Source organism: Symphalangus syndactylus, chromosome 6 (genome assembly GCF_028878055.3).
Source record: "Symphalangus syndactylus isolate Jambi chromosome 6, NHGRI_mSymSyn1-v2.1_pri, whole genome shotgun sequence".
NCBI lineage: Eukaryota > Metazoa > Chordata > Mammalia > Primates > Hylobatidae > Symphalangus > Symphalangus syndactylus.
Window position 1 is genome coordinate 39,160,432 of NC_072428.2, and position 23,503 is coordinate 39,183,934.

Sequence of the window (23,503 nt, forward strand, 5' to 3'; positions counted from 1 at the left end):
CTGCCATTGATAGAGCACCTACTACATGCCAGGGTCCAGTTAAGCACTTTATGCGATTGTTTCTTCATTTAATCTACACAACAATCCCGTGTGGACTCGATTAACCTTACAGGGGAAGAGAAGGAGGCTGGGAATATGGCAGGAACCTGAGTGGTAACTTGGTTCACACACAAGCGGAGTTCCCGGGTCGGGAAGTTCTGTGGTGCGGGTCGGCTGGGGTTTACTGAGCTTTCGGGAGCGCGCCGTGTTCGGAGTTGGTCGGGTCCAACCACGCGCCCCGAAGCTGCCAGGCGCGCCCGCCAGCGGCTCCCCGCGCCGCCCGGGTCTCCAGGCCTCGGGGGCAAAGGGGAGCGCTGGGGCCAGCAGGCTGGGGGCGGGGAAGGCGCGGGGACAAAGGCCGCGGGCACCGCGCTGGGCCGGCTCGTGCGGCTGCGAACTCCGGGCGCCAGGACTCGGCCGGGCGGTCGCTCCCCGAGGAGCCCGCGCCTGGATGGAGCGCCCCGCGGCGCCGCCGGACCGCGCGCAGGCCAAGCCCCCGCCACCGCCCCCTCCCTCCCACCCCGCGGCGGCTCCGCGCTCGGCGAACATGGCGGCGGCGACGGTCGGGCGGGACACTTTACCTGAGCACTGGTCCTACGGGGTGTGCCGGGATGGCCGCGTCTTCTTCATCAAGTGCGGCGCGAGGACGCGGGGACGCGGGGATACGGGTGGGGGCGCGGGGGCGGGGGCCCGGCGGGCTGTGGCGGCGCTAACAGGTGCACCTCTCTGCCCGCAGTGACCAGCTCCGCCGCACGACCTGGCTGCACCCGCGCACCGGGGAGCCAGTCAACTCGGGCCACATGATCCGCTCAGGTGGGCGCCGGGCCGGCGGGTGGGGGGCGCGCGCAGCGGCGGCCCAAGTTTGACCCGACTTTTCTGGCGTTTCCGCAGACCTGCCCCGCGGCTGGGAGGAGGGCTTCACGGAGGAGGGCGCCAGCTACTTCATCGAGTGAGTGAGTGGGGCCGCCGCGCTCTCACCTGTGCCGCGGGGGTCCCTACTGGTTCCCGCCGGGCGCCCCGCCCTTCCTCTGCTCCCGCCGGCCCGGGCTCGTTGGCGCGCGCTGCGCCGCGGCAGCACTCAACGTTTTGTGTGCCCGAGTTGTTTGGCGGCCTCCGAGAGGGAGGCGGTGGGGGCCGCACCTACGCTGGGGACCTGGGCCGTGGGGGAAGGGGCCGCAGACTCTGCGCCCTGGACCTTGCAGTCCGGCTGGACTCAGGTGCTGGTGTGAGGGCTGGGCACGCCTCCCCTCAAGGATCTCGGGCTGCGCCCCGCCGGGAGAGGCGAGTGCCGGGACCGGGATGGGCTCGGGTGGGGGGAGTAGAACGAGAAATTCTGTCCTGGTGTGGGCCTGCGGGGTTGGAGTGGGTAGAGGGAGAGACTAGGGGAATTTCGCTTAGGAGGAAACCCCCTCTCCGGCCGCAGGCTCTGGGATGGTCGTGGAAAGTCGGAACCTCGCCCCCGGCCTCCATCCACTGCGCGGGCCTGCGGGGAGGGAGGGGGTGCGGAGGAGAACTGGTCAACCAATGACTTTCCTCGAGCCCTCCGCGTCTCTTCGGCCGGAGCTGAACCGGGCGATCGCTGGTGCCTCCGTTAGTCCAGGGGCGACTTTTCCGCAAAAGCCCCGGAGTGTTGGCGCACCAGCCAGATTACCCTGGGTCTGTAGGATCAGTCCATGTCAGATTGGGGCGCAGTAAGTGAAGGCGCGGGTCAGGCTCCTATGCCAGTACAGGCTTTACTTTCCCACACTGGCGGGAGCCTGTGTTGCAGCGTGTTTCCCTCTGCCTGCTGAGCTCCGGGAGGCCAAAAACTGCCTTTGACCCCTTGCCCCAGTGCCCGACAGTGAGTAGGCACTCGGTAAATGTTTGTTCACTGAATGAATCAACTCACCAAAGGTCTGGACGGTGGTCTGACTAGTACTGGGTGTACTTCGGCGACTGTGAGTCAGAACTACTACTGTTAGGAATAAAGCGGCCTATTTCAAGAAAACGCCGGAACCTCCTTTTCTGGTTTGAGTTCTTGCATAATAGTTGAAAATACTGATGGGTGAGATTTACAGACCTGAGGACTAGGGCCTTGCTGCGGTTCTGTTGCTCTGCCTCGTATGTGTGTGTGTGAAGTTGAGGAGTTGGCTGGGGCCATCAGAGTCTTGCTGTCAGTGGGCCTCTCTGGCTCATAACTGCATCAGTTGATGTTATTACAATTTTCCTGTGTGCCACACGTTCACACTTTGTTCTAGGCATTGGGAACAAAAAACAGAAAAGTTCTAGGTGCTCATGGAGCTTGCAATCTAATAGGAGAGGGAAGGGAGTAGAAAATAAGTAAAAAACACGAATAATAATATCAGATCGTGGTTACTACTGTGCAGAAAGTTAAAATAAGGTGATGTGACATGGAGTGACTAGGTGGCTTGGTTGTACTGGGAGATCGGGATGGTGTTTCTGAATAGGCAACATTTAAAGTAAAATTTGAATGACAAGAAGGAGACATCATGTGAGGATGAGTTGGCAAAGCATTTCGGGAAGAGCGAACAGCCAGGGCAAGGGCTAAAGGCAGAAAAGAGCTTGGAGTTTAAGTAGCAGGAAGGCTGGAATGTGGTGCACAAGGGGGAAAGTGGCATGAGGAGAGGTCACAGGTAGGAGAAAGGTAAATGCCACAAAGCTTTGTGAGCCGGGGTGAGGAATTTTCATATTTTATTCTAAGCCCAGTGAAACATCACTGGAGGGTTTTAAGCAGGGAAGTGGCATGATTTGGTTTGTGTTTTTAGAACGATCACTGTGAGGAGATTGGATTGTAGGTGGCCACTGCAGGGGGAGGCAGGAGAGCAGCTGAGGCTGTTGCCCTCTTTCAGGCGGGAGTTAGCAGTGGCTTGCCTGAGGGTGGTAGCACAGTAGACAGGGAGTAGTGGTCACATTCAGGCTGTGTTTAGGAAGTAGGCTCTTCACACCTTCATGATGGACTGAATAAAGTCTGTGGGAGAAAGAGAAGAGGCAAAGAAGACTCCTCAGGGCTTGGGCACCTGAGTGGATAGCATTCATATCGTTGAGATGGGAAGAGCTGGTTTGGGGTGGAGGAGAATCATGAGATCTTGTTTTGCCATCTTACATTTGAGATATGAATATGTCAGATAGTGTGATCTGAAGCTTGCTGGGGAGAGAGGACGGAAGAGACCCATTGGGTATAATAGATGTTATTCGAGGCCATGGGATTAGATGAAATCCCCTAGGAAGAGAATACAGACAGAAGAGAGATGTTCTGAGCCTTTGGATGGTCAAAGCAGTGTTTAGAGGGGAGAGAGGTGAAGCCAGCAAAGAGACTGAGAAGGACTGAGAAGGTAGGAGAAACCCCAGGAGAATGCATGGTCGCAGAAGCCTTAAAGGACAAAATCTGACTGGAGTAGGTGGAAGATAAAATACGGGGTGAACACAAGGAGTCAGTTAGGCAAATCTTCCAGGTAGTTTTGTTGCAGAGTGGAGTTGAGACATTAGCCGGTAATTGGAGAGGATGTGGGTTTGAGGGAGGGTTTTTCTTTCTTTTTTTTTAGTGGGAGATTGTACAGCATGTTTGTTTTGATGGGAATGATCTCTTTGAGAGGGAGAAGTCAATGCTGCAGTAAAGAGACCGGGCAGTTGCTGGAGCAGTGTTTCTAAGAAGGTGAGAGGGATGGGATCCATGGCCTGCATCTCACTAGCGTCACCCAGGGGCAGGGCCCATCATTCATTTGGCAGGAGGAAGGGCTGCAAGTGTCCCAGAGTACCAGGTGCAGCCTTGGGCTGGGTGTGTGAGGCCGTGTGTGGGACTCTGGAGGCTGGAGCACAGCCTTCCACACCTTTGCTGACTCTTCCATGGTAACTTGTCTGTGAGGTATCTAATGATTTTCCTCCAGTGAGCTACTGTGCCCCCAGGGCCTTGGCTGACTCCTCCCAGGCCTAGGAAAAGCAATGTGTGACAGTGTTCCCTACCCTCAAAGGCAGGGCCCTGTGGCAGATGATTGTACTTCTGATCTCCTTCTGTGACAATTTTTTGAGAGACTTAAGGGTTTTGGAAGTAATTGTTCTCTCCCTCATCCCCCGCCCCCCACATAAAAAATGTTTTACTGTTGTCTGATTTCTTAGCTTTGCCGTGAGCATTTCTGAATGTTTGATTTTTGTGTTGAGGGCAGGAGCCTCCTCTAATCTGGCTCATAAAGTGAGAGTGATAAAGCATTGACAGGGCTGATTTTATTTTTCCTAATGGCTCCTTGCACAGGAAAGTTGTGTGAGGTTTTACAGGATGTATTCAGTTGCTCCTCATATTTAGAAGATTAAAACATTTTAATTTTTGAAAAAATTTTAAGAAACAGAATCTTCCTCTGTCTCCTAGTCTGGAGTGCAGTGGTGCAATCATAGCTCACTGCAGCCTTGAACTCCTGGGGCCAAGTGATCCTCTCACTTCAGCCTCCCAAGTAGCTGGAACTACAAATGCAGGCCACCATGCCTGGCCAGCAAATGTTTTAATACTCTCCAGAGTCCATTTCTTTTCTTTCTTTTCTTTTTCTTTTTCTTTTCTTTTTTTTTTTTTTTAAGACAGCGTTGCTCTGTCGCCCAGGCTGGAGTGCAGTGGCACGATCTCAGCTCACTGTAACCTCTGCCTCTTGGGTTCAAGTGATTCTCATGCCTCAGCCACCCCCTAAGCAGCTGGGACTACGGGTGTGCACAACCATGACTGGCTAATTTTTGCATTTTTAGTAGAGACAGGGTTTCACCATGTTGGCCAGGCTGGCCTCGAACTCCTGACCTGAAGTGATCCACCTGCCTCAGCCTCCCAAAGTGCTGGGATTACAGGCATGAGCCACTGCGCCTGGCCTCAGAGTCCATTTCTTGAAGCAGAAAAGCTTGAGGTTAGGCAGGTGAATTTTTGTTTTGATTTCTGCACTTTTTGTTCAATTTTGCATTAATGAGGGACAAAATATATAAGAAATCTACTGTTGGTTCTCCCCGTTCTAGACTAAGTGATGTTGATAACCCCTTTAAAAAGATTTTTTGGCTGGGTGTAGTGGCTCATGACTGCAGTTCCATACTTTGGGAGGCAGAGGCGAGGGGATCACTTGAGGCCAGGAGTTCAAGATCAGCCTCTCAGGCAACACAGAGAGACCTCATCTGTACAAAAAATGAAAAAATTAATGGTGGTATGCTCCTGTAATCCTAGCAACTTGAGAGGCTTAAGTGTGAGGATTGCTTGAGCCCAGGAGTCTGAGTTTACCATGAGCTATGATTGTGGTACTGTACTCCAGCCTGGATGACAGAGTGAGACCCTGTCTCTAAAAAACAAACAAACAAACAAATAAATAAATAAATAATACGAAGACTTTTTGTACTCTAGCACTTCTCTACTATGAATCCCTTAGCTGGGTAGCAAGGTATAATAGTAATTGTGATAATAGTGTCATTAACAGAAGTAGCAATAATAATAGTAATAATTATGTAACAGCCTAATCTTTTTGGGTCTTTGAAAAATGCTAGGAACTGTTCTGTAACTATCATTGATTTAATTCTCACAATAGTTTGATGAGGTAGCAACTATTAGTAGTTTCGTTTTACAGACATAGAATCCAGTAATCCTGGACATTCCTGTAGCAGATGGTTTTTTTTCTTGTGTCTTTTCTTATTTGATCCTTATAACAGCCCCTGGAGGCAGGAGGGGAAGAATCATCCCCATTCTTCAGATGATGAAACTCAGGTCCATGAAGGTTCAATTATTTTGCTGAAGTGTTAGAGCTGGGACTGGAACACAGGTCTTTGGGCCCTCGTGTGATAGCCACAGTAGTAGTGGTGGCTGCCACCCCAGGTTATGCATCTTGAAGGAGATGCATGCCCATATGCCATTGCTCTGAGTTAGGCTTCCCCAAGGCTCATGGGGCCAGACTCCATCTTTGCTTTTTCTGGGGATTGAGGTACTTTGGAAGGGCAGTACCCCTTGGTCTCCTATGTTGATTAGGGGTGGTACATGTCTCTGATTAGTAAGAAATTGAAGACATTGATTATTAGTAAATACAATTTGGCAGACACAGCTTTTTCAAACATGGGACCTATGAGGGAGAAGTTTCTAGAAGAGGCCATGGGAGTTAGAGTATTACACTGGGCTGCTCTTCAGGGGTTTCATGGAACTTTGTGAATTGTATTCTCCCTACAGCAGGCGTTCAATAGGTCATGAGGCAATGAGGAGATGGCAGAGAAGAGGGGCTCAGCCACCTTGCCTGTGCCAAGGCTGTTCCTTGAAGGCAGGCATCTTATTCCCCACTTCTGAGACTTAGGCACCCAGCCCAGGGCTGGGAGCTGAGTAGGCACTTGGTATCTCTTGAGGAATCAGTGTTTTAAAGAGACCCAATGAATTTTCTAGGTATTCCAGGTCTTGGAAAACTCCTTACTGAGAAGGAGATTGGGGTGGAGGAGAATAAGCAAGGTAAAAGAAGCTCAACAGCCAGGAATAGGCCTGTCAAGGCTGGTGCCTAGATCCAGCCTTCTTGGATACAGTCACTTGCTGTTGAGAACAATGCTCAAAGCAGGAAGCTGGCCAGTGGAGGCTCAAGCGGCCTCCTCTGCGTCTTCATCTCATATCCTTATTGCTCTGCATCTGGGACTGGGATACCTGTTGGCTACTGGACTAGGCTGTCTTCCTTCCCCGGCTGCTGGGCCCTTGGCATCCTCTGTGACTTGGCACAAGGGTGCTGGCAGGAACCAGCTGATTGCACAAGACCCTTTCTAGCTTCAGGTTTCTCAGTTTTAGCTTTGGGGTTGTGTGGAGCCACCCTGTGTAGGTACTGTCTTCTTGTGGGTACCTGTCCCCAAGTGAGGACAGCTAGACTCTGGGAAAGACATTTCTGAGGCTTGGAGTAAGGCTAACTTTCCCCTCCCCTAGGACCTGCTTCAGGTCCTAGGGGCAGGACTAGCTACATAATTTGCAGAGCCTCAGTGTAAAATGAAAATGCAAGGCTCCTTATTCAAAAAGAAGGAAAAAGTATTAGCTTGGTGCAAATGTAATTGTGGTTAGTGCCATTACTTTTAATGGTAAAAACTGCAATTACTTTTGCACCGACTGAATATCTTTAGGCCGGGCATGGTAGTTCACACCTGGTAATCCCAGCACTTTGAATGGCCAAAGCAGGAGGATTGCTTGGGCTCAGGAATTTGAGACTAGCCTGGGCAACATGGTAAAACCCCATCTTCACAAAAAATACAAAGCTTAGTCGAGTGTGATGGCGCGTGGCTGTAGTTCCAGCTATTAGGGAGGCTGAGGTGGGAGGATCACTTGAGCTTGGGAAGTGGAGGTTGCCGTGAACTGAGCTCACGCCACTGCACTCCAGCCTGGGCAACAGAATGAGACTGTGTCTAAAAAAAAAAAAAAAAAAAAAAAAAAATCTTTAGAGATACTAAAATATAAAATTTTGTTCTTCTGTAGTTTTTCCCTTGACTTGTCATTAAAAAATAAAATAAAATTGCTATTTACGGGCATGGTGGCGAGTGCCTGTAATCCCAGCTACTTGGGAGGCTGAGCCAGGAGGAACACTTGAACCCAGGAGGTAAAGGTTGCGGTGAGCCAAGATTGTGCCATTGCACTCCAGCCTAGGCAACAAGAGTAAAACTCTGTCTCAAAAAAAAATTTTTTTTTCTATTTAATGTCATTCTACATAAAGAAAAATTAAGTTTAAATTATTAGCATAAATTTTATAGTTATTTCTATATTGTAGAATATAATGTTTTAAATGTGAATATCAGTGCATTTACCTCATACGCTAGGAGTTGCCACCACCATGCCCCACTCCAAGACACCATAGAGCACAAGTGCCTGTATCCATGCCCCCTTGGGCAGCAGGGAGGATCAGGGAGCCCAGACAGGGCTTAAAGCTCCAGGAGGCTGGGAGTGGGCAGTTAAGAACCTGGTCCTCCGAGGCAGGGAGTGGAGACCAGGCGTGAGTCCTTCAGAAGGTTACCTCTGGAGATAATGCCAAGTATCAAGGGTGTGTGTTTTGTATTCAGCAACCCATTTTTTAGTCTGAAATCAAAGGGAGTTAGAGAGTGAAGGATGAACCAAATGTGACAGATGTTCAGTTGGGGATCTTGTAGACACCAGGCCTAGAAGGCCCTTAGGAAAGCCAATGAATACTGGACGGCCCAGGAGGCTGCCCTTAATTATGCCCGCACCCAACCGACATCTGAGCTACCCCTAGGAAGGAGTCTGTCCTGTCTTCTATATTTTCCTCCCTAGATAAATGTTGAACTTCATGGTAGTGAAATTTATCTTGTAGAATGTCAAACCTATTGATTCACTTATATATCATCTTCCTTTTTTTTTTTTTTTTTTTTTGAGACAGAGTCTTGCTCTGTCACCCAGGCTGGAGTGCAGTGGCGGCATCTCAGCTCACTGCACCTCTGCCTCCTGGGTTCAAGCGATTCTTCCACCTCAACCTCCAGAGTAGCTGAGACTACAGGCATGCGCCACCATGCCCGGCTATTTTTTGTAATTTCAGTACAGACGGGGTTTCACCATGTTAGCCAAGCTGGCCTCGAACTCCCAACCTCAGGCAATCTGCCTGCCTTGGCCTCCCAAAGTGCTAGGATTACAGGTGCAAGCCACCGTGCCTGGACTTTTTTTTTTTTTTAGATGGAGTTTCATTCTTGTTGCTCAGGCTGGAGTGCAATGGTGTGATCTCGGCTCACAGCAACCTCCGCCTCCCTTGTAGCTGATATTACAGGCGCCCACCACCATGCCGGGGTAATTTAGTAGAGACGGGGTTTCACATGTTGGTCAGGCTGGTCTTGAACTCCTGACCTCAGGCTATCCACCGCCTTGGCTTCCCAAAGTGCTGGGATTACAGGCATGAGCCACCATGCTCAGCCTTATTTGTCATCTTTCTTATTGAGATGTTGCTGGGAACAGCAGTCCCAGAAACTTTATTTCAAACCTGGAGGTAATAGTCCCACAAAGAATTTCTGGCAAACTAGCAGCTTACATATATACTAAAATAGAAATTCTGAACCCCCTCACTGAAGGTTACGAAAGGTTCTCCCAGCTTGGCAAGTTTTGGCAGAATCCCATGCTTTATATTTCGCTTCCTGGTTGCGTTTTCAAGGGTAAAAACTGGTTCACGGATTTAAACGTTAGGTTCTGTGGGAAAGGAAAAACAGTGAGTGTTGTTTAGAAAGCGAAAGGAAGGATTAGGAGCCATGATTTGTACCACATCTCCAAAAAGAAACTTCTTTAAGGAAACCTCTTTAAGAAAAATGGTTGCAAGTTACTTCTTAAGGCTCTTTACCCACAAGAGGAGTGTGTTTTAGAGATAGGACAGATGCTGGGTTGGGAAGAGGTGTTTTCATGTGATGAGGGTGGGTGTAGGTTTCTTGTGCCTTGATGGCACCCTCTCCATTCTCTCTCTCTCTTTTTTTTTTTTTTTTTTTTTTGAGACAGAGTTTCGCTCTGTCACCTAGGCTGGACTGCAGTGGCATGATCTCAGCTCGCTGCAACCTCTGCCTCCTGGGTTCAAGCAATTCTCCTGCCTCAGCCTCCTGGGTAGCTGGGATTACAGACACCTGCCACCATGCCTGGGTAATTTTTGTATCTTTAGTAGAGACGGGGTTTCACCAGGCTGGTCTCAAACTCCTGACCTCAAGTAATCCGCCCACCTTGGCCTCCCGGAAGGGCTGGGATTACAGGCGTGAGCCACAGCGTCCAGCCTCTATTCTCTTTTGATGTCTATGGGAGTAAATTTGGTGCTTCCTAAATTGAGAACTTTGGAAAAAAATTAAAACAGTACTTTAAACAGAAAGGTGTGCAGGGGCAGGGAGATGCCAGTTTACCCCCCGTTAAGTCTGAGGTGACAGAGGGCTGCGGGAAGACTGCTTGTTGGCTTTTCACCCTCAATATGTGGAATATTTGGCAATTCAGTGAGGTGCCTGCTCTTGTTTTCTATCTTCAGAGGACAGCACAGGTTTTAATCTCTTTGCTCAGTGTAAGACAGCATCATCTCAGCAAACTGGCAGGTATCTTAAGTAAATATTGGCAGAGGGAAAAACACGGAGGAATATGGTTGTATTTGCCTGTTGTTTTTAAATGGCTGTCAAAACATTTGCTTTTCAATTTTCTGAAATGAGAAATATTTTGAGTTAATGTTTTATCATTTACAGAGTATTTCATGAACATTCTCTGGTTTGTCCCATAATTATTGCATTTTTTTTAGTGCGGGAATTTGGGCTCAGAGGGGTAAAGTGACTTCTCTAAAGTTGTATACTGGGCTTGGGCATGGTGACTCGTGCTTATAATCCCAGCACTTTGGGAGGCTGAGGTGGGCAGATCACTTGAGGTCAGAAGTTTAAGACCAGCTTGGCCAATGTGGTGAAACCTCATCTCTACTAAAAATATAAAAATTAGCCGGGTATGGTGGTGCGTGCCTGTAATCCCAGCTACTCGGGAAGCTGAGGTAGGAGAATCACTTGAACCCAGGAGGCAGAGGTTACAGTGAACTGAAATTGTGCCATTGCACTCCAGCCTGGGCGACAAGAGTGAAACAATGTCTTAAAAAAAAAAAAGAAAAAAAAGAAAAGAAAAAGGAAAAAAAAAAGGTGTATACTGCATTAGCTCAGCTTCTTCAAAGTTCAAGGGAGAGGCCTGGACATATTGTTCCTCATATCCAGGCTTCTCAGACATTTCAGCCATAGGTCTGATGGCAGAACAGAATGAAGGCCAACTCACCTAGGAAACTGGATGCAGGAAGTGCCATTAAATGTTGGTTCTGTCCAAAAATTCATTGACAGACAAATTAATTGAGACTTTACCCTCAATTTAATTTATTATGTAATCCTTTTTCATATCTTCCTTTCAAATCAATACTTTGGCCAGATGGATCATGTTCATTGCTTTGTGTTCTAAATAGAAATGTGTACCAGCAGAGGAATGCCAGTTCCCCCTGTTAAGTCTTAGGTGACAGAGGAGTGCAGGGAGACTCCTTGTTGGCTTTTCAGCCTCTTTGGGCCCTACATCTCCAAACAGGATGTACAGGAGGACTTAAGGAAAACATCAGCAGTTGTGGTAACCTTGGATTGTCTTTTTCTTGTACTGAGTTATGAGTTGTGCCGGATCACTTCTCTCTCTCATCCAGCCCTCTTCAGGATACTGGCCTGGGCAGCAGGGTTGGTTTTTGTTAAAGCCCAAAGCACAATTAGGCAACTTCATCAGGCAGAAAAATGTATGAAGAGGGCTTTTGATGTGGGTGACAGCATGTGTAAAGAGACAGTAGCCAAGTGTGTGGACTTTGGAGTCAGACTACCTGAACTCTAATTCACCTCCACCACGTACAGCTCCCTGACCTTGGCAGGTTACCTGCTCTCTTTAAGCCTCACTTCCTCACCAGTAAAATGGGGTTAAATGTGAGGATTATGTGAGTTAACTGATGGATGGAAAGGGTTTAGCAAGTAGTAGTGCCACATTTACTGGCACATTGTAAATGCCCAATAAATATGAGCTCCTCTTCTGTACATGCGCACAGCTATGGGGCAGGGTGAAGACATGACTTCTGAGTCCTAATTGCATTCAGTGGCTACAGAAGTCTGGTGCCCTTGTACTAGGATTGCGGGGATCAGGGGCATGCAAACTGTAGAACTCAACTCAGAAATTGGTTTGGACCAATAAAAACTGCACAACCTTGGGCCGGGTGCAGTGGCTCACGCCTGTAATCCCAGCACTTTGGGATGCCAAAGTGGGTGGATCACCTGAGGTCGGGTGTTCGAGACCAGCCTGACCAACATGGAGAAACCCCATCTCTACTAAAAATATCAAAATTAGCCGGGCATCGTGGCGCATGCCTGTAATCCCAGTTACTCAGGAGACTGAGGCAGGAGAATCGCTTGAACGCGGGAGGCGGAGGTTGCAGTGAGCCGAAATCGTACCATTGTACTCCAGCCTAGGCAACAAGAGCAAAACTCCATCGCAAAAAAAAAAAAAAAAAAAAAAAAAGGCACAACTATTCTGGTACTTAAAGGATGTCCTTATTCTTGGAAATACATGCTGAGATTATTTGCTCTTAAGTAGTTAAGTGGTGTGGGGGAAAATTGTGTTGGGGGGAAGGAGCGGATGACAGAGCAAATGGGGCAAAATATTAACAGTGGGTGAGTCTGAGTTAGGGGTGGCCCCTGGTTTACCTCTTTCCTGGGCAGTTAGAAGTCTGCACAGATGTCTGCTTCTTAATCTGTGCAGCCACCTGGTTATCGGCTCTGACCACTAAAGGACAAATGCATTGTCTGGCACGTCTCAGGTCACAGGTGTCAACAATAATAATCTTCGTGGTGCTTTCTAGTTGAAAAATGCATTTGTTGTAGAGGCAGATATTTTGATTGTCCTCATTTTACGCATCAGGCATTTGAGGCTGATGGGGGCAGGGAGTGGTGGTTAATAGATCTTCCCAAGGCCCCAGCATCACCGAGGGGTTTGAGACTGGAACCCAAGTCTTCTTGGCTCCAAATTCTATGCAGTTTCTACGTGGTACATGGTGCCCTGTGGCTCTCATCATCACTCTTTCTATTCCTTTTTTTTTTTTTTCTTTAAGTGTTGAGGTTTTGTTCTGTTGCCCAGGCTGGGGTGCAGTGGTGCCATCTCAGCTCACTGTAACTTCAAACTCCTGGGCTCAAGCAATCCCCCTGCCTCAGCCTCCTGAATAGCTGGGACTACAGGCGTGCACTGCCATGCCCGGCTAACTCCCTCTCTACTGATTCCTCCCTCTAGGGTTATCCCTCAAAAGCAGTTCTCTGCCTGCACCTTCCCTGATGACTGTGAGGCAGAAGCCCCCTTGGGCCTCCCTCAGAAAGACAAGCTAGAAGAATATGGGTGATGGATAGTCCCCACATAGAACTGTGAGCCAGTCCTTGGTGCTCTGGGGAGTGGACCTCCTCAAGCTGGAGAGGCACCCTCTTCTGCCACAGATGTCAGCTGACCTTAGCTTAGGGGCTGATGAGCTTCTTAAGCCTGCTTAGAGCCAGGCTGTCTCTTTCAGGTCCTGCCAGAAGAGCATTTCCAACATCACAGCCAATTTTCTCAGGGTTTCTCAGGGGCTTTTTTGCCAAGGTAGAGCCTCACCCTCTTGAGGTCTCACAGCTTGGAGTTAGTGTGCAGTCTCTCCTTGGGGCTGCTGGCTACCTCTTGTGACTTCCTACGTTACACTCTATGGTGCAGGGAAGGGAAGCAGCATGCTTGGGGGATGGAGGGGCCAGAGATCCCATTCCAGCCCTGTACCAAGGCCACTGGCTGCACAGCCTCCCGTGTTCTCTCCCGCTGGGTGAGGTGGGAGATGAGCTCATCCTCTTCTCGGAAGAGGGGAGCCAGAGCAATGGTTTAGGTTCATTCAATCACCTTTGCAACAATCATATCCTCTCCACTTGCAAATTGAGCTGTCTGTACCTGTCCACAGATGGAATGAGTTGGCCATCTTGAGAGTTGGTGGGCAGCTTATTGGAGGAGCAGTTTAATTGGAGGCTGGATGGCTTTTGATCAAGGAATTATCTGTTCAGTCACCAGACTCCAATTAAGCAGCTACTCTATGCCAGACACTGGATGCTACGGAGAGAAATGAAGCTCACTGTTTCTGCCCTCCAGCAGTGCCCAGTCCAAGACAGTAGAGGAATGCTGGACAGTTCCAATATGGGTGCCTGGGGCTGGGGAGCTTCAGAGGGTGACCAAGGAAGCCCAGGCAGCCATGGAGCAGAGCAGTGAGCAGCCCAAGGCAGGAGAGGCCAATGCAGAAAATGTGAAGGAGCTGGGGATTAGGGGTGAGGGCCATGGTACCTGTGTGCCTGTTCGGGTCTCAGAGAGGTTAGTGCTGAGTTGAGGAGTAGGGACAGACCTTAGATAAAATCCTTCACTAGTAGCTTGGTTTCAGGAGTTTGGTGTATGGGAGCTATGCTCTAGGGGGCTCCCTGAATTCCTTTGTCTATAGGGTGGTGCCACATGGTGTTTACAAAACATGGAATCTGGGATCAGAGTGCCTGGGTTGAAATCCTCACTCTGCTTTTAGCTTTGGCAGGTCACTTGAACCTCTCTGTGTCTTTAGATGTTTCTTCATCTGTAAGATGGGGACAATGACTGTACCTATCAACTTAGAACAGTATCTGGCAAATTGTACATGCTATATAGGAATTAGCCATTATCACTACTACTCATATAAAGGAATCCCCTTCCTAAGGTGAAGTGTGGCCTGGTTGGCAGAGGAGCTGTGGTTGGTTCTCTTTGGGGAGATCTAAGGTCAGGCTAGCCAGAGGGAGAAGGAATTGTGCTTTCTTGTTGAGACTTGTCTTTAAAAGGAAGCTAGGCAGTAAATGGTTGGTGCCAAATATCAAAGAAACTATTTCTCATCTCAGAAGCCCTGTGTGGCTGTGTCCAACCAGAGAGAAGATGAACAGGTTTCTTGAGGAGTGTCATGGCTCATGCCTGTAATCCCAGCACTTTGGGAGGCTGAGGCAGGTGGATCACTTGAGGTCAAGAGTTCAAGACCAGCCTGGCCAATATGGTGAAATCCCATCTCTACTAAAAATACAAAAACAAAAAAAAATTAGTTGGGTATGGTGATGCACGCCTGTTAATTCCAGCCACTGGGGAGGCTGAGGCACGAGAATTGCATGAACCTGGGAGGCAGAGGTTACAGTGAGCCAAGATTCCACCACTGCACTTCAGTCTGGGTGACAGAGTGAGACTCTGTTTCAAAAAAACAAAAACAAAAACAGGTTTCTTGTACTTACCATTGATTGACACATTTGATTTACACTCCCTGTCCATATCCCCCCCTCCAGTGGAGAGGGTTCTCACATGTGAGTATTAGGGTTTGCATCTGGTTCTTTTGTGGGGAGGCAGTAACCCTGGTGTCTGTATTAGAGGATTGGTAAGGGGCAGTGAGGGTAGACATGAATTAGAGCTTCTGTGGGGTGGGGTTGGGAGTCAGCATTTATCACAAGCTCCACAGGTGATTCTTATGGACACTGAAAGTAGAAGCATCTCTGAGCTTCAGCTTCTCCGTCTCTAGAATAATGATACTATTTTTCTCCCTAGTGTTATTTAAGAATGAAATGCGATAGCCTGTCTGAAGCTCCTACCATGCTATTCAGCACATGATAGGTGCTCAGGCATTGTGAGTCTCTTCCCTTATAGAAGAACATCTGTCTAAAGTCATTGGGTTAAGCTGTGCAAAAGGCCTTGAGAGAGTATCAGTGGGTTACAGCTGTCTGAATGTACACCCCGTTACCCAAGATGGAGCCTGGGAAGCCAGGCTCCTGGGGAACCTCTGGTTTTCTCAGTGTGGGTTGGGAATGTGCTGCCTTCACCTCTGCTGAGATGATGCTGTCAGTCCCAGTGGGAAGTGGTGGGACTGAGCTTGTGAGTGACCACTGAATGAGGCCTATGTCTGCCTGGGGGTAGGTGTGCGGCTCCACATCTTGGAACCCCATGATCACTTAGAGATCCTGCAGGCAGAGGAGGGCCTGGGGTAACAGGTTGTTCTGAGTGATTGACATTGATAGCCAGAGAAGGCAAGCAGAAGGCAATTAAGCTGAGAAGTGGGAAGGCTTCCTCTGTGTGGGAGAATGCATGTGTCCCGGCAGAGTGGCAGTGATGAGCAAGTCATAGAGATGTCTGACATTGCAGTTGTCCCTGAGCTGGTCCTGGGGGAATGGGGCAGGGCCAGGATTGTGACTCAGTTGCCATGAAGAGCTCCCCAGCTCCCTGGGGACAGTGTCAGGCACAGAGACAGTGCTCAGCCAAATAGGTGTGTGTTGGTTGATTTGACATTTGCCATTACCCTCCTGAAATTGCAGATATACGAGGATAGAGGGCTGGTTGGAGTTGGGAGTGAGTGGGGGATTGTATGGTGAGGCTGGGAGGAGGGGGATAAGTCAGTGGTCAGAGTCCCAGGGAAGAGAAATGATTTCCTACCCACCAAACAAAGTGTTTGGCAAGATTTTTTTTTTCAACACATTTTGACCTGGGGATTTAAAAAAATATGGTTGAATGCTATGAAGCTAAATATGTATAATAACTGTACCCCTTAATGCATTTCTAGATGCAATTGGTGGTACTTGGAATTATATCCACTTATGGAGGTTTCGGATAATTATTTTTTTTAGCTTTGGTGTGTAGGTGGGAGCTGAAGAGAGCTCAGTCAGTTTTTGCTTCAACTTTTTCCAACCCTTCTCACCTGAAAATGCGTAGACGTGTTTGTGTGTTTGGCACTGGATGGTTTTGAAAATTCAGAGGGGGATATTAATTCTTTTGGGGAAAGGAAAGTAATTGGCTTCCTGTTCTGTGAATACACAGATATTTAAATTAGAACCCAAAGTACACTCTTTATTCCAAAAGCTGCATGTGTCTGAGGAGCCTAGTGACATACGATGTAAGAATTGTGGGGTAATCTTGCCAGGCCTTTCAAGGTTGCCCCTTGGGGAGGGAGGTCTTCTTGGTTGGTGCTGATTGCCTCCTTGAGTCAGTGGAAAGGTTTGAGAGTTTGTTTGTTTGTTTTTTTCCTGAAGGTTCGTGTTGGGTTTTGCTCAGTTCAAGGGTGTTAGTGAGCTGAGGGGTGGGGCTGTGAGGCTGTCACACTGAGAAGCCAGTTGCTTCTACTTATTTGTTTATTTTACAAATGTTTATCTGGTACTGACACTGTTCACACCTACACTGTTCTAAGGGCTTCAGAGACACAGGCTCTTTTAATCCTCATGCCAACCTTATAAGGTAGGTACGGTTATCATCCTCATTTTACAGATGGGGAAACTGAGGCTCAGGGAGGTTAAGTCCAGTAATTGGATGCACAGGTGTAAGGCGGCAGAGCCGGGGTCACCCAGCGCTCCCTATCTGGGGTTCTCATAGTCTCTCTCTGTCCAGCTTGTCCTATCTCCACCATGTTCCGTGACAGGCTGTGCCGTGGAGACTGCTCCAGTTTATTTCAGGAAGACACTCAAGCTTCACACAGGTCAGAGTCCATGGGCATGGTGAGGGAAGAGAGGGTGTAGCCAGGGCTGTTAGTCTGGGACTCACTGGAAGCAAACTGCATGCGGCCTTCTGTTGAGTCAGCTCCCCCTTTTGGGTTTAGTAGGAATTGCCACCTCTCCCCCCAGCACATGCACCTGTAGAGAAGCCCCTGGGTTTTGCAGAGAGCCCCTGAGGGAGGATATAGGCTGTGCTGGGGCTCAGAGACCTGGAGCTCAGAGACTAGCTGAGGCAGGCTTTGGGGTCTTGCTATCTTGCCTCCTGCCCATCGAGTGCCAGGTGAGTGAAGGAAGTCCACTGTCTGGTTAGCTCCATTCTCCCTCCTGTTTCTGGGGTCTGAGAGAGGAGACAGATTGTCGGTCTTTGTTTTGGACTTGACTCCCTCTAGAGATGGAACCCCCACCTCAGCCCCACTCAGACAAAGTTAAGAGAATATTGGGAAAATGGGCTCTTCTTCACAGTGGAAGGGTTTGGCATTTTGAGACTCAGCATGAAAACCTCACTCTAGTGCTTTCCTGAAGACTCTGGGGTCATTGCTCAGCTCCTTGTCCATGGACATTTCTGATGGGAGAAGGAGGAGGTAGACTATGGGGTGGAGCAGAGAGAAGATTGGAGGCTTTTCTCTCTGAAGTCCCTATAGGCACCTCAGGGTTATTGTTAGGGGGGTAGTGATGGGAGCAGTGGTGACCTGGGGTGGATACAGAAATGACCTTGGCCCAGAAGCACAGCCTTGGGGCAGGGGACTCCACTCAGTCCTGATGTGTCCACAAATCAGTCCATGCTGTGTGAGGCAGAAAAAGGGCTTGCTTGGGCCTGGTAGCTCCAGGCTGGGACCTGGCTGAACTTGAAGCTGATATCCACAGGGTAGAGAACCACTCTGAGATTCAACTTTTTTTTTTTTTTTTTTTTTTTTTGAGATGGAGTCTTGCTCTGTCACCCAGGCTGGAGTGCTGTGGCGCGATCTCGGGTCACTGCAAGCCCTGCCTCCCAGGTTCACACCATTCTCCTGCCTCAGCCTCCTGAGTAGCTGGGACCACAGGTGACCACCACCATGCCCGGCTAATTTTTTGTGTTTTTAGTAGAGACAGGGTTTCACTGTGTTAGCCAGGATGGTCTCGATCTCCTGACCTCATGATCCGCCCGTCTCAGCCTCCCAAAGTGCTGGGATTACAGGCATGAGCCACTGTGCCCGGCCTCTGAGATTCAGCTTTTAAGTTATGTGAAGCATTCTGCAGCACAGGAGACTCAGTCGTGGCTGAGGACCGTAAGCTGTTGACTTCCTTCCTGCAGGTTATAAGCATTTCCTGGCTCTCCCATCCCTGTGTACCTGAAACCTTTCTGGAACTGGGTGTGACCTCAGGCCTGTATTCCCAAGGCTGTCAGGGGCTGCGTTATAGGTCTTTTCCACTGAAAAGTCCTGCCTGCCTGCTGTGTGGTTCTCAGGTGGGATAGGTGGAGGGACCACCTCCCTGAGAGTCTACTGTCTCCATGTTGAGGGCCTTTGACCAGGCTTGGCCTCCCTCACAGTTCAGCTGTTCTCTCTCACTCCTGACTTGAAATAGGGCAGCTATGGGGTCATGGGTGAGCACACAGGCTTGGAGCCAGACTTCATGGCTGTGGAACTCTGGCAGGTTATGTAACCTCTGTAAAATGAGGTAAATGCCAGTGTCTGCCCCTTAGGTCTTTTGCAGAGAGTAAATGAGAATAATACAAGTAAAGTACTTAGTCTCCAGAACATAGTATGGTTCAATAGATTTTATAATTTATTTCCATGAACAACAGATATTTTGTCTTTTCTCTATAATGGCTATGGTGGTCCAAATGTATTTAGGTAATTTCTTGACTTATCTTCTGCAGGGACTCTGATATATACAGAGGGTACCTGTGTATACTGTCCAGTTAGCTCAGATTCTCAGTTATGGGCATTGTCTAAGGGAGGGCAATGAACATCCTGATAGTTTTAACTAAAGGTTTAAAAATGTCCAACTTTACTTGTGGTTTTTAACCATACCTGCATCCTAATTACGACCTTGGCTGTTATAGCTTATAGGTTTAGGCAATCTGGATATAGTTGTAGCAAAGGTTATTTTTGATTCGAGCCTTGCCTTGCTTCCTCTGGGCAGAGGAAGAAAAAGCTCCAGTGATGATGGAGGATTGGAGAGGGGAGGTCAGATTCAGTTTTGCATTTTAAGTCCATTTACCTGACATCATATTTGTTATACTCTGGGGGATATCAGGGAGCCAGCAAAGCAAATGTCCACATCGCTTCAGGCGATAGGATGGTCAGGTGGTGTATGACTAACTGTCAGGATAATAGTGCAAGTGCTGCATGGAGAGTAATACTCAGGAGGGAGCAGTTCAGGGGCTGGATGAGTCTCAGAAGACTTGGTGTATGTGCGGGGGTCTTTTGAACTGGGATTGGGTGGGGAAGAGAGAAAGTGTGGGTGTTGTAGGCAGGGGACCGGCACTCATCGTTCAGGGGTCCCTTCATTTAGCAGACGTTCACTGAGCACTGGATGTGTGCCAAGCACTGGCCTGGGCACAGTAGATACCAACATGAGTGAAGCAGAGTAGAGAAAAGAGCATTGAAAGCCAGAGTGGCCCAGTGCTCAGGAGCATGGTCTGCTATGTGGTTGCCTCGGCTTGAATCCCAGCCCTGCCACTGACTAGCTTGTGGTATGATCCTGAGCAGGTTGTGTACTCTGGACCTCAGTTTCCTCATCTGAAAAATGGGGATGGTAATAATTGTGGCAGGGATTAAATGAGTTAATAGGAAGTACTCAGAATAGTCTTGAATATAGAAAGTACTACTGTGTGTAGGATATTTATTGTCACTGGAATATTAGCTCCATGACAGGCATTTTGTCTGTTGTGTTCACTGCTGTAGAATGCATTTTGTACATAGTAGGCACTCAGTTAATGAATCAAAGCAATACTGGTGTCCTCAAGGAGCCCAGGAGCCTGTGCTCTGGTGGGGACATGGCCATGTCAACAACCAGAGGATACTGTGCAAATGATTTGAGAAAGGAAGCATGGGGCCTGGTGGGGCACAGAGGAGGGCTGGCCAGGGGAGGCTTGGGGTCAGGGAGCCCGAGCTGGATCTTGAGAAACAAGCAGGGATTTGTTGGGTGACGGAAGGGAGTCTGGATGCTTTTGGGAGAGGGATAGTACGGGCAGAACCAGGAGAGCCTGTCGTGTTCTAGGACACTGGAAGAGAGGATCCTGCAGAATGGGCCTCTCAGAGGATCCAGGGAGGGGTCCCAGCAGGGCTGTGACCGGGCCCTCTGAGGCAGTAGGGGAGGAAGGTGGAATATGCTGGTTGGTGGTCACTCAGACTCCAGCCCCCACCTATGTCCGCAGGGGTGGGGCTGGACATAGTTTGGCGCCTGTGAGAGCTCCCCTGCAGCAGGTGAGGGTTGGCCTCCAAACAAGGAGAAGTCAGGTGGCCCCCACTGCTGCCTGGCAGCACTCCTGCTGTAAAATAGCAGGGATGAAGAGAGTGAGTGGTTAGTGTCCCTGGGGGACCTAGTTAAAAACTGACCCCTGGAACTGCAACTCCAGGTAGCCCTCACTTCCACTCAGACATCGGGGCCTCCTAAGGGGCATCTGCTGAGGGCCACCCTGCTTGCCACACCTCGTCCCTCCTCACAGCTTTGCGCAGTGCACAGAAGTCCTGTCACCTGGTGGCCTTGACCCTACTGACAGAGAAAGACTGGCTTCCAGGCCTGTGCGCTCGGTGCTTCTAGGGGCAGGTGTAGCGGCCATAGGGAAAGATGGTGAATTCAAGCTGATAAAACTGATATGTGTATCGTCCCCAGTTGAAGAGGACTTTGAGGAAACATCTGCTTTATACTTAAGCTTGTGTTCCCCACAGTTTCCGATAATTACTCATGGACTTAATTATCTGCCATAGATAATTATCTGATACTAACACCTTGCACCTCCGTGTTTCCTCCCCCTTCCTTAAATCTACCCAGACACAGTAGGCAAGAGGGAAAATGGAGATGGCTTTCACTTTTCTCTTTGGCCTACTGCCTTATTTTTCTTTGATCGCTCATGATTTCTCTGAGGGCTTTGGGATTTATTTCTGTGGCTGATCATTTATATACAGGGTTTACCAAAGGTCCTTGTGCAGGGCTTTTAAGCTTTAACTGAGGTTGTGGGTATGACAGAGTGTTGATGTTTGCAAGCATGTCAAGTGGAACCATTTAAGACCATTGCAGCTGGGGCAGTTTTTATGGTCTGCAGTCTAGTGTCAGGAGGCTGCCCAGAGACAAGAAAGGAAACGGTGTCCCTGGCTCATTTCTATACTCACGTAACCACCATTTATCTAGTGCCTACTGTGTGCTCAGTGGCTCTTCACAATGACTCTGCCAGCAAGGAGAGCCACAGGAACTGAGAGAGCTGGGGTCTCTGTGAATGACCCATGGGTGCTGGTTGTTTCTGGTTGAGTAGAGCCAGAGGACATGTTTAAAACTGCCAGGGACTTTTGCTGAACCTGCAGGAATTGTTTCCTGCCTGTCCTCCATTCTGCCCGCCCCCACCCAGCCCCTTCCTTAAGTCCATCCAGAGATAGTAGGAAAGAGGAGAAGTGAAGAAGGCATTCACTTTTCTCTTCGGCCTACTGCCTTATTTTCCTTTGGTATCTCCTGATTTCTCTGAGGCCTTTGGAATTGATTTCTATGGATGATCATTTACCTGCAGGGGCTTGCATAGAAAGGGTTTCTTGGTACTGAGCCTGATAGGAATGTGGCAGGAGGGAGGAGAGAGAGCTGAGGGTCTCCCTGATGACTTGGCTATCTCCCAGGCTGGGCAGGGGGAAAGGTGGCAGAGTTGACAGGGTGAGGTGCTGGTATGGAAGAGGATTCACTCAGAGCACGTCAAATATCAGTTAAGGGCCTGGAGGGAATTTCTAACCAGTGAGGCACTTTTCTGTGACCAACACTTTTTACACATTATTTGCTTTAATCCTCATGGTAGCCCTAAAAGGTGTTATTCCTCCCATTTTGTAGATGAGGACACAGAGGCCCAGGGAGGCTGTAACTAGGAATGGTTGGTGTATTCTGATTCTGTTGGTCAGGTTAATTCTTTTTTTTGAGATGGAGTCATGCTCTGTTGCCCAGGCTGGAGTGCAGTGGTGAGATTTCAACTCACCACAACCTCCGCCTCCTGGGTTTAAGTGATTCTCCTGCCTCTGCCTCCTATGTAGCTGGGACTACAGGTATGTGCCACCACACCTGGCTAATTTTTGTATTTTTAGTAGAGACAAGGTTTCACCACATTGGCCAGGCTGGTCTCGAACTGCTGACCTCAAGTGATCTGCCTGCCTCGGCCTCCCAAGGTGCTGGGAATAACAGGTGTGAGCCACTGCATCCAGCCCATACTGATTCATTTAAAACCTCATAAGAATTCTGCAGGTGGCATATTATGATTCTTGTTTACCCATGTAGGACTGAGACCCAGACCCAGAGACCACAGCCAGGAGATAGTAGAGCCAGGGCTTGAACCCATATCACCAAGCTGCCTCACCGGGCTTCCTTATGAAGGAGTTCCTCCTTCCACCCTTGAAAGTCAGGAGCAGTTTGCCCATGAGCCACCCAGCCCTTCAGTGGCGAGGTGAGTGGGGCACAGGGTGGTGAGTCTTGCTGAGAGAAGTCCCTTTCCAGTCAGATCTGAGAGCTTCCCCCACTCCCTTCCCACACGGAGTCACATAGCTTTCAGCCTGGAGCTCTGCAGAGATGCAGCTCCCAGACCTGCATGCCCAGGCTGGGGGTCCCTGGACCAAATTCAGTTTGTCCTTTGGCCTACCCAGTACCGGCATCTGGTAAGGCCCAGTAGGTCCTAAAAAATAATTATTGAATGAATTTATTAAATGGTTAATTGAGCTCTATGATTTTCCCTCTTTGGGACTCTGCCTGAGAAGCCAATCAGCTGCAGAGAGGTCCCTCCCTGCATCTGAGGGAGCCTGGGAGTCTCGGGGGCAGAGGGCTGGGCCTTGAGTACCCCGGCTGAGGGCTCCCCAAAGATTCCTCTCCAGTTTGAGAACCACCGGCATCCTTGTTTGTCTCTGCGCTAGCTTCCAGTCACCCCTTCTGGGGAATTATCTGAAAATAGACATTTTCTGTCTTATCTGCCCACAATGACAACAATGAATTAAAATGGGTTGGCTTACCAGCTAAACATTGGGGATATTCAAATGCCCACTGAGTTCTCAGAGCCATACAGATACTGGCAGTGACCAGAGGAGATGTCATCCATGCTCTTGAGGGTCTCCCTGTAGAGTTGGAGCTAAGCTGTGCCCAGAACAATAGGATTCACTCAATGCTCTGGGATGTGATAGACCAGAAGGAGAGAAACTGATGTTAAGTGAATCCTTCCCGTGTGTAGTACATAGCCACAGTGCTTAGGTAGTACAAGTATTTGGTAATGCCCAGGACTACCTGGCATCAGGCATATTTCCAGGGAACTTTTAAA

At 49.1% G+C, this 23,503-nt stretch overlaps 1 protein-coding gene across 8 annotated transcripts in view; it reads left to right on the top strand.

The window, feature by feature from the left end:
• The first annotated feature begins 555 nt into the window (after positions 1-555).
• PLEKHA7 (pleckstrin homology domain containing A7) overlaps positions 556-23,503 on the top strand; it is a 239,204-nt gene continuing 216,256 nt past the window's right edge. For all 8 annotated transcript variants that reach the window (XM_063641930.1, XM_063641933.1, XM_055282268.2 and 5 more), the window contains exons 1-3: positions 556-672; positions 776-852; positions 931-988. In XM_063641930.1, coding sequence (XP_063498000.1) covers positions 587-672; positions 776-852; positions 931-988 — 221 coding nt within the window. In that variant the 5' untranslated portion in view covers positions 556-586. The remainder of the gene's footprint in view (positions 673-775; positions 853-930; positions 989-23,503) is intronic.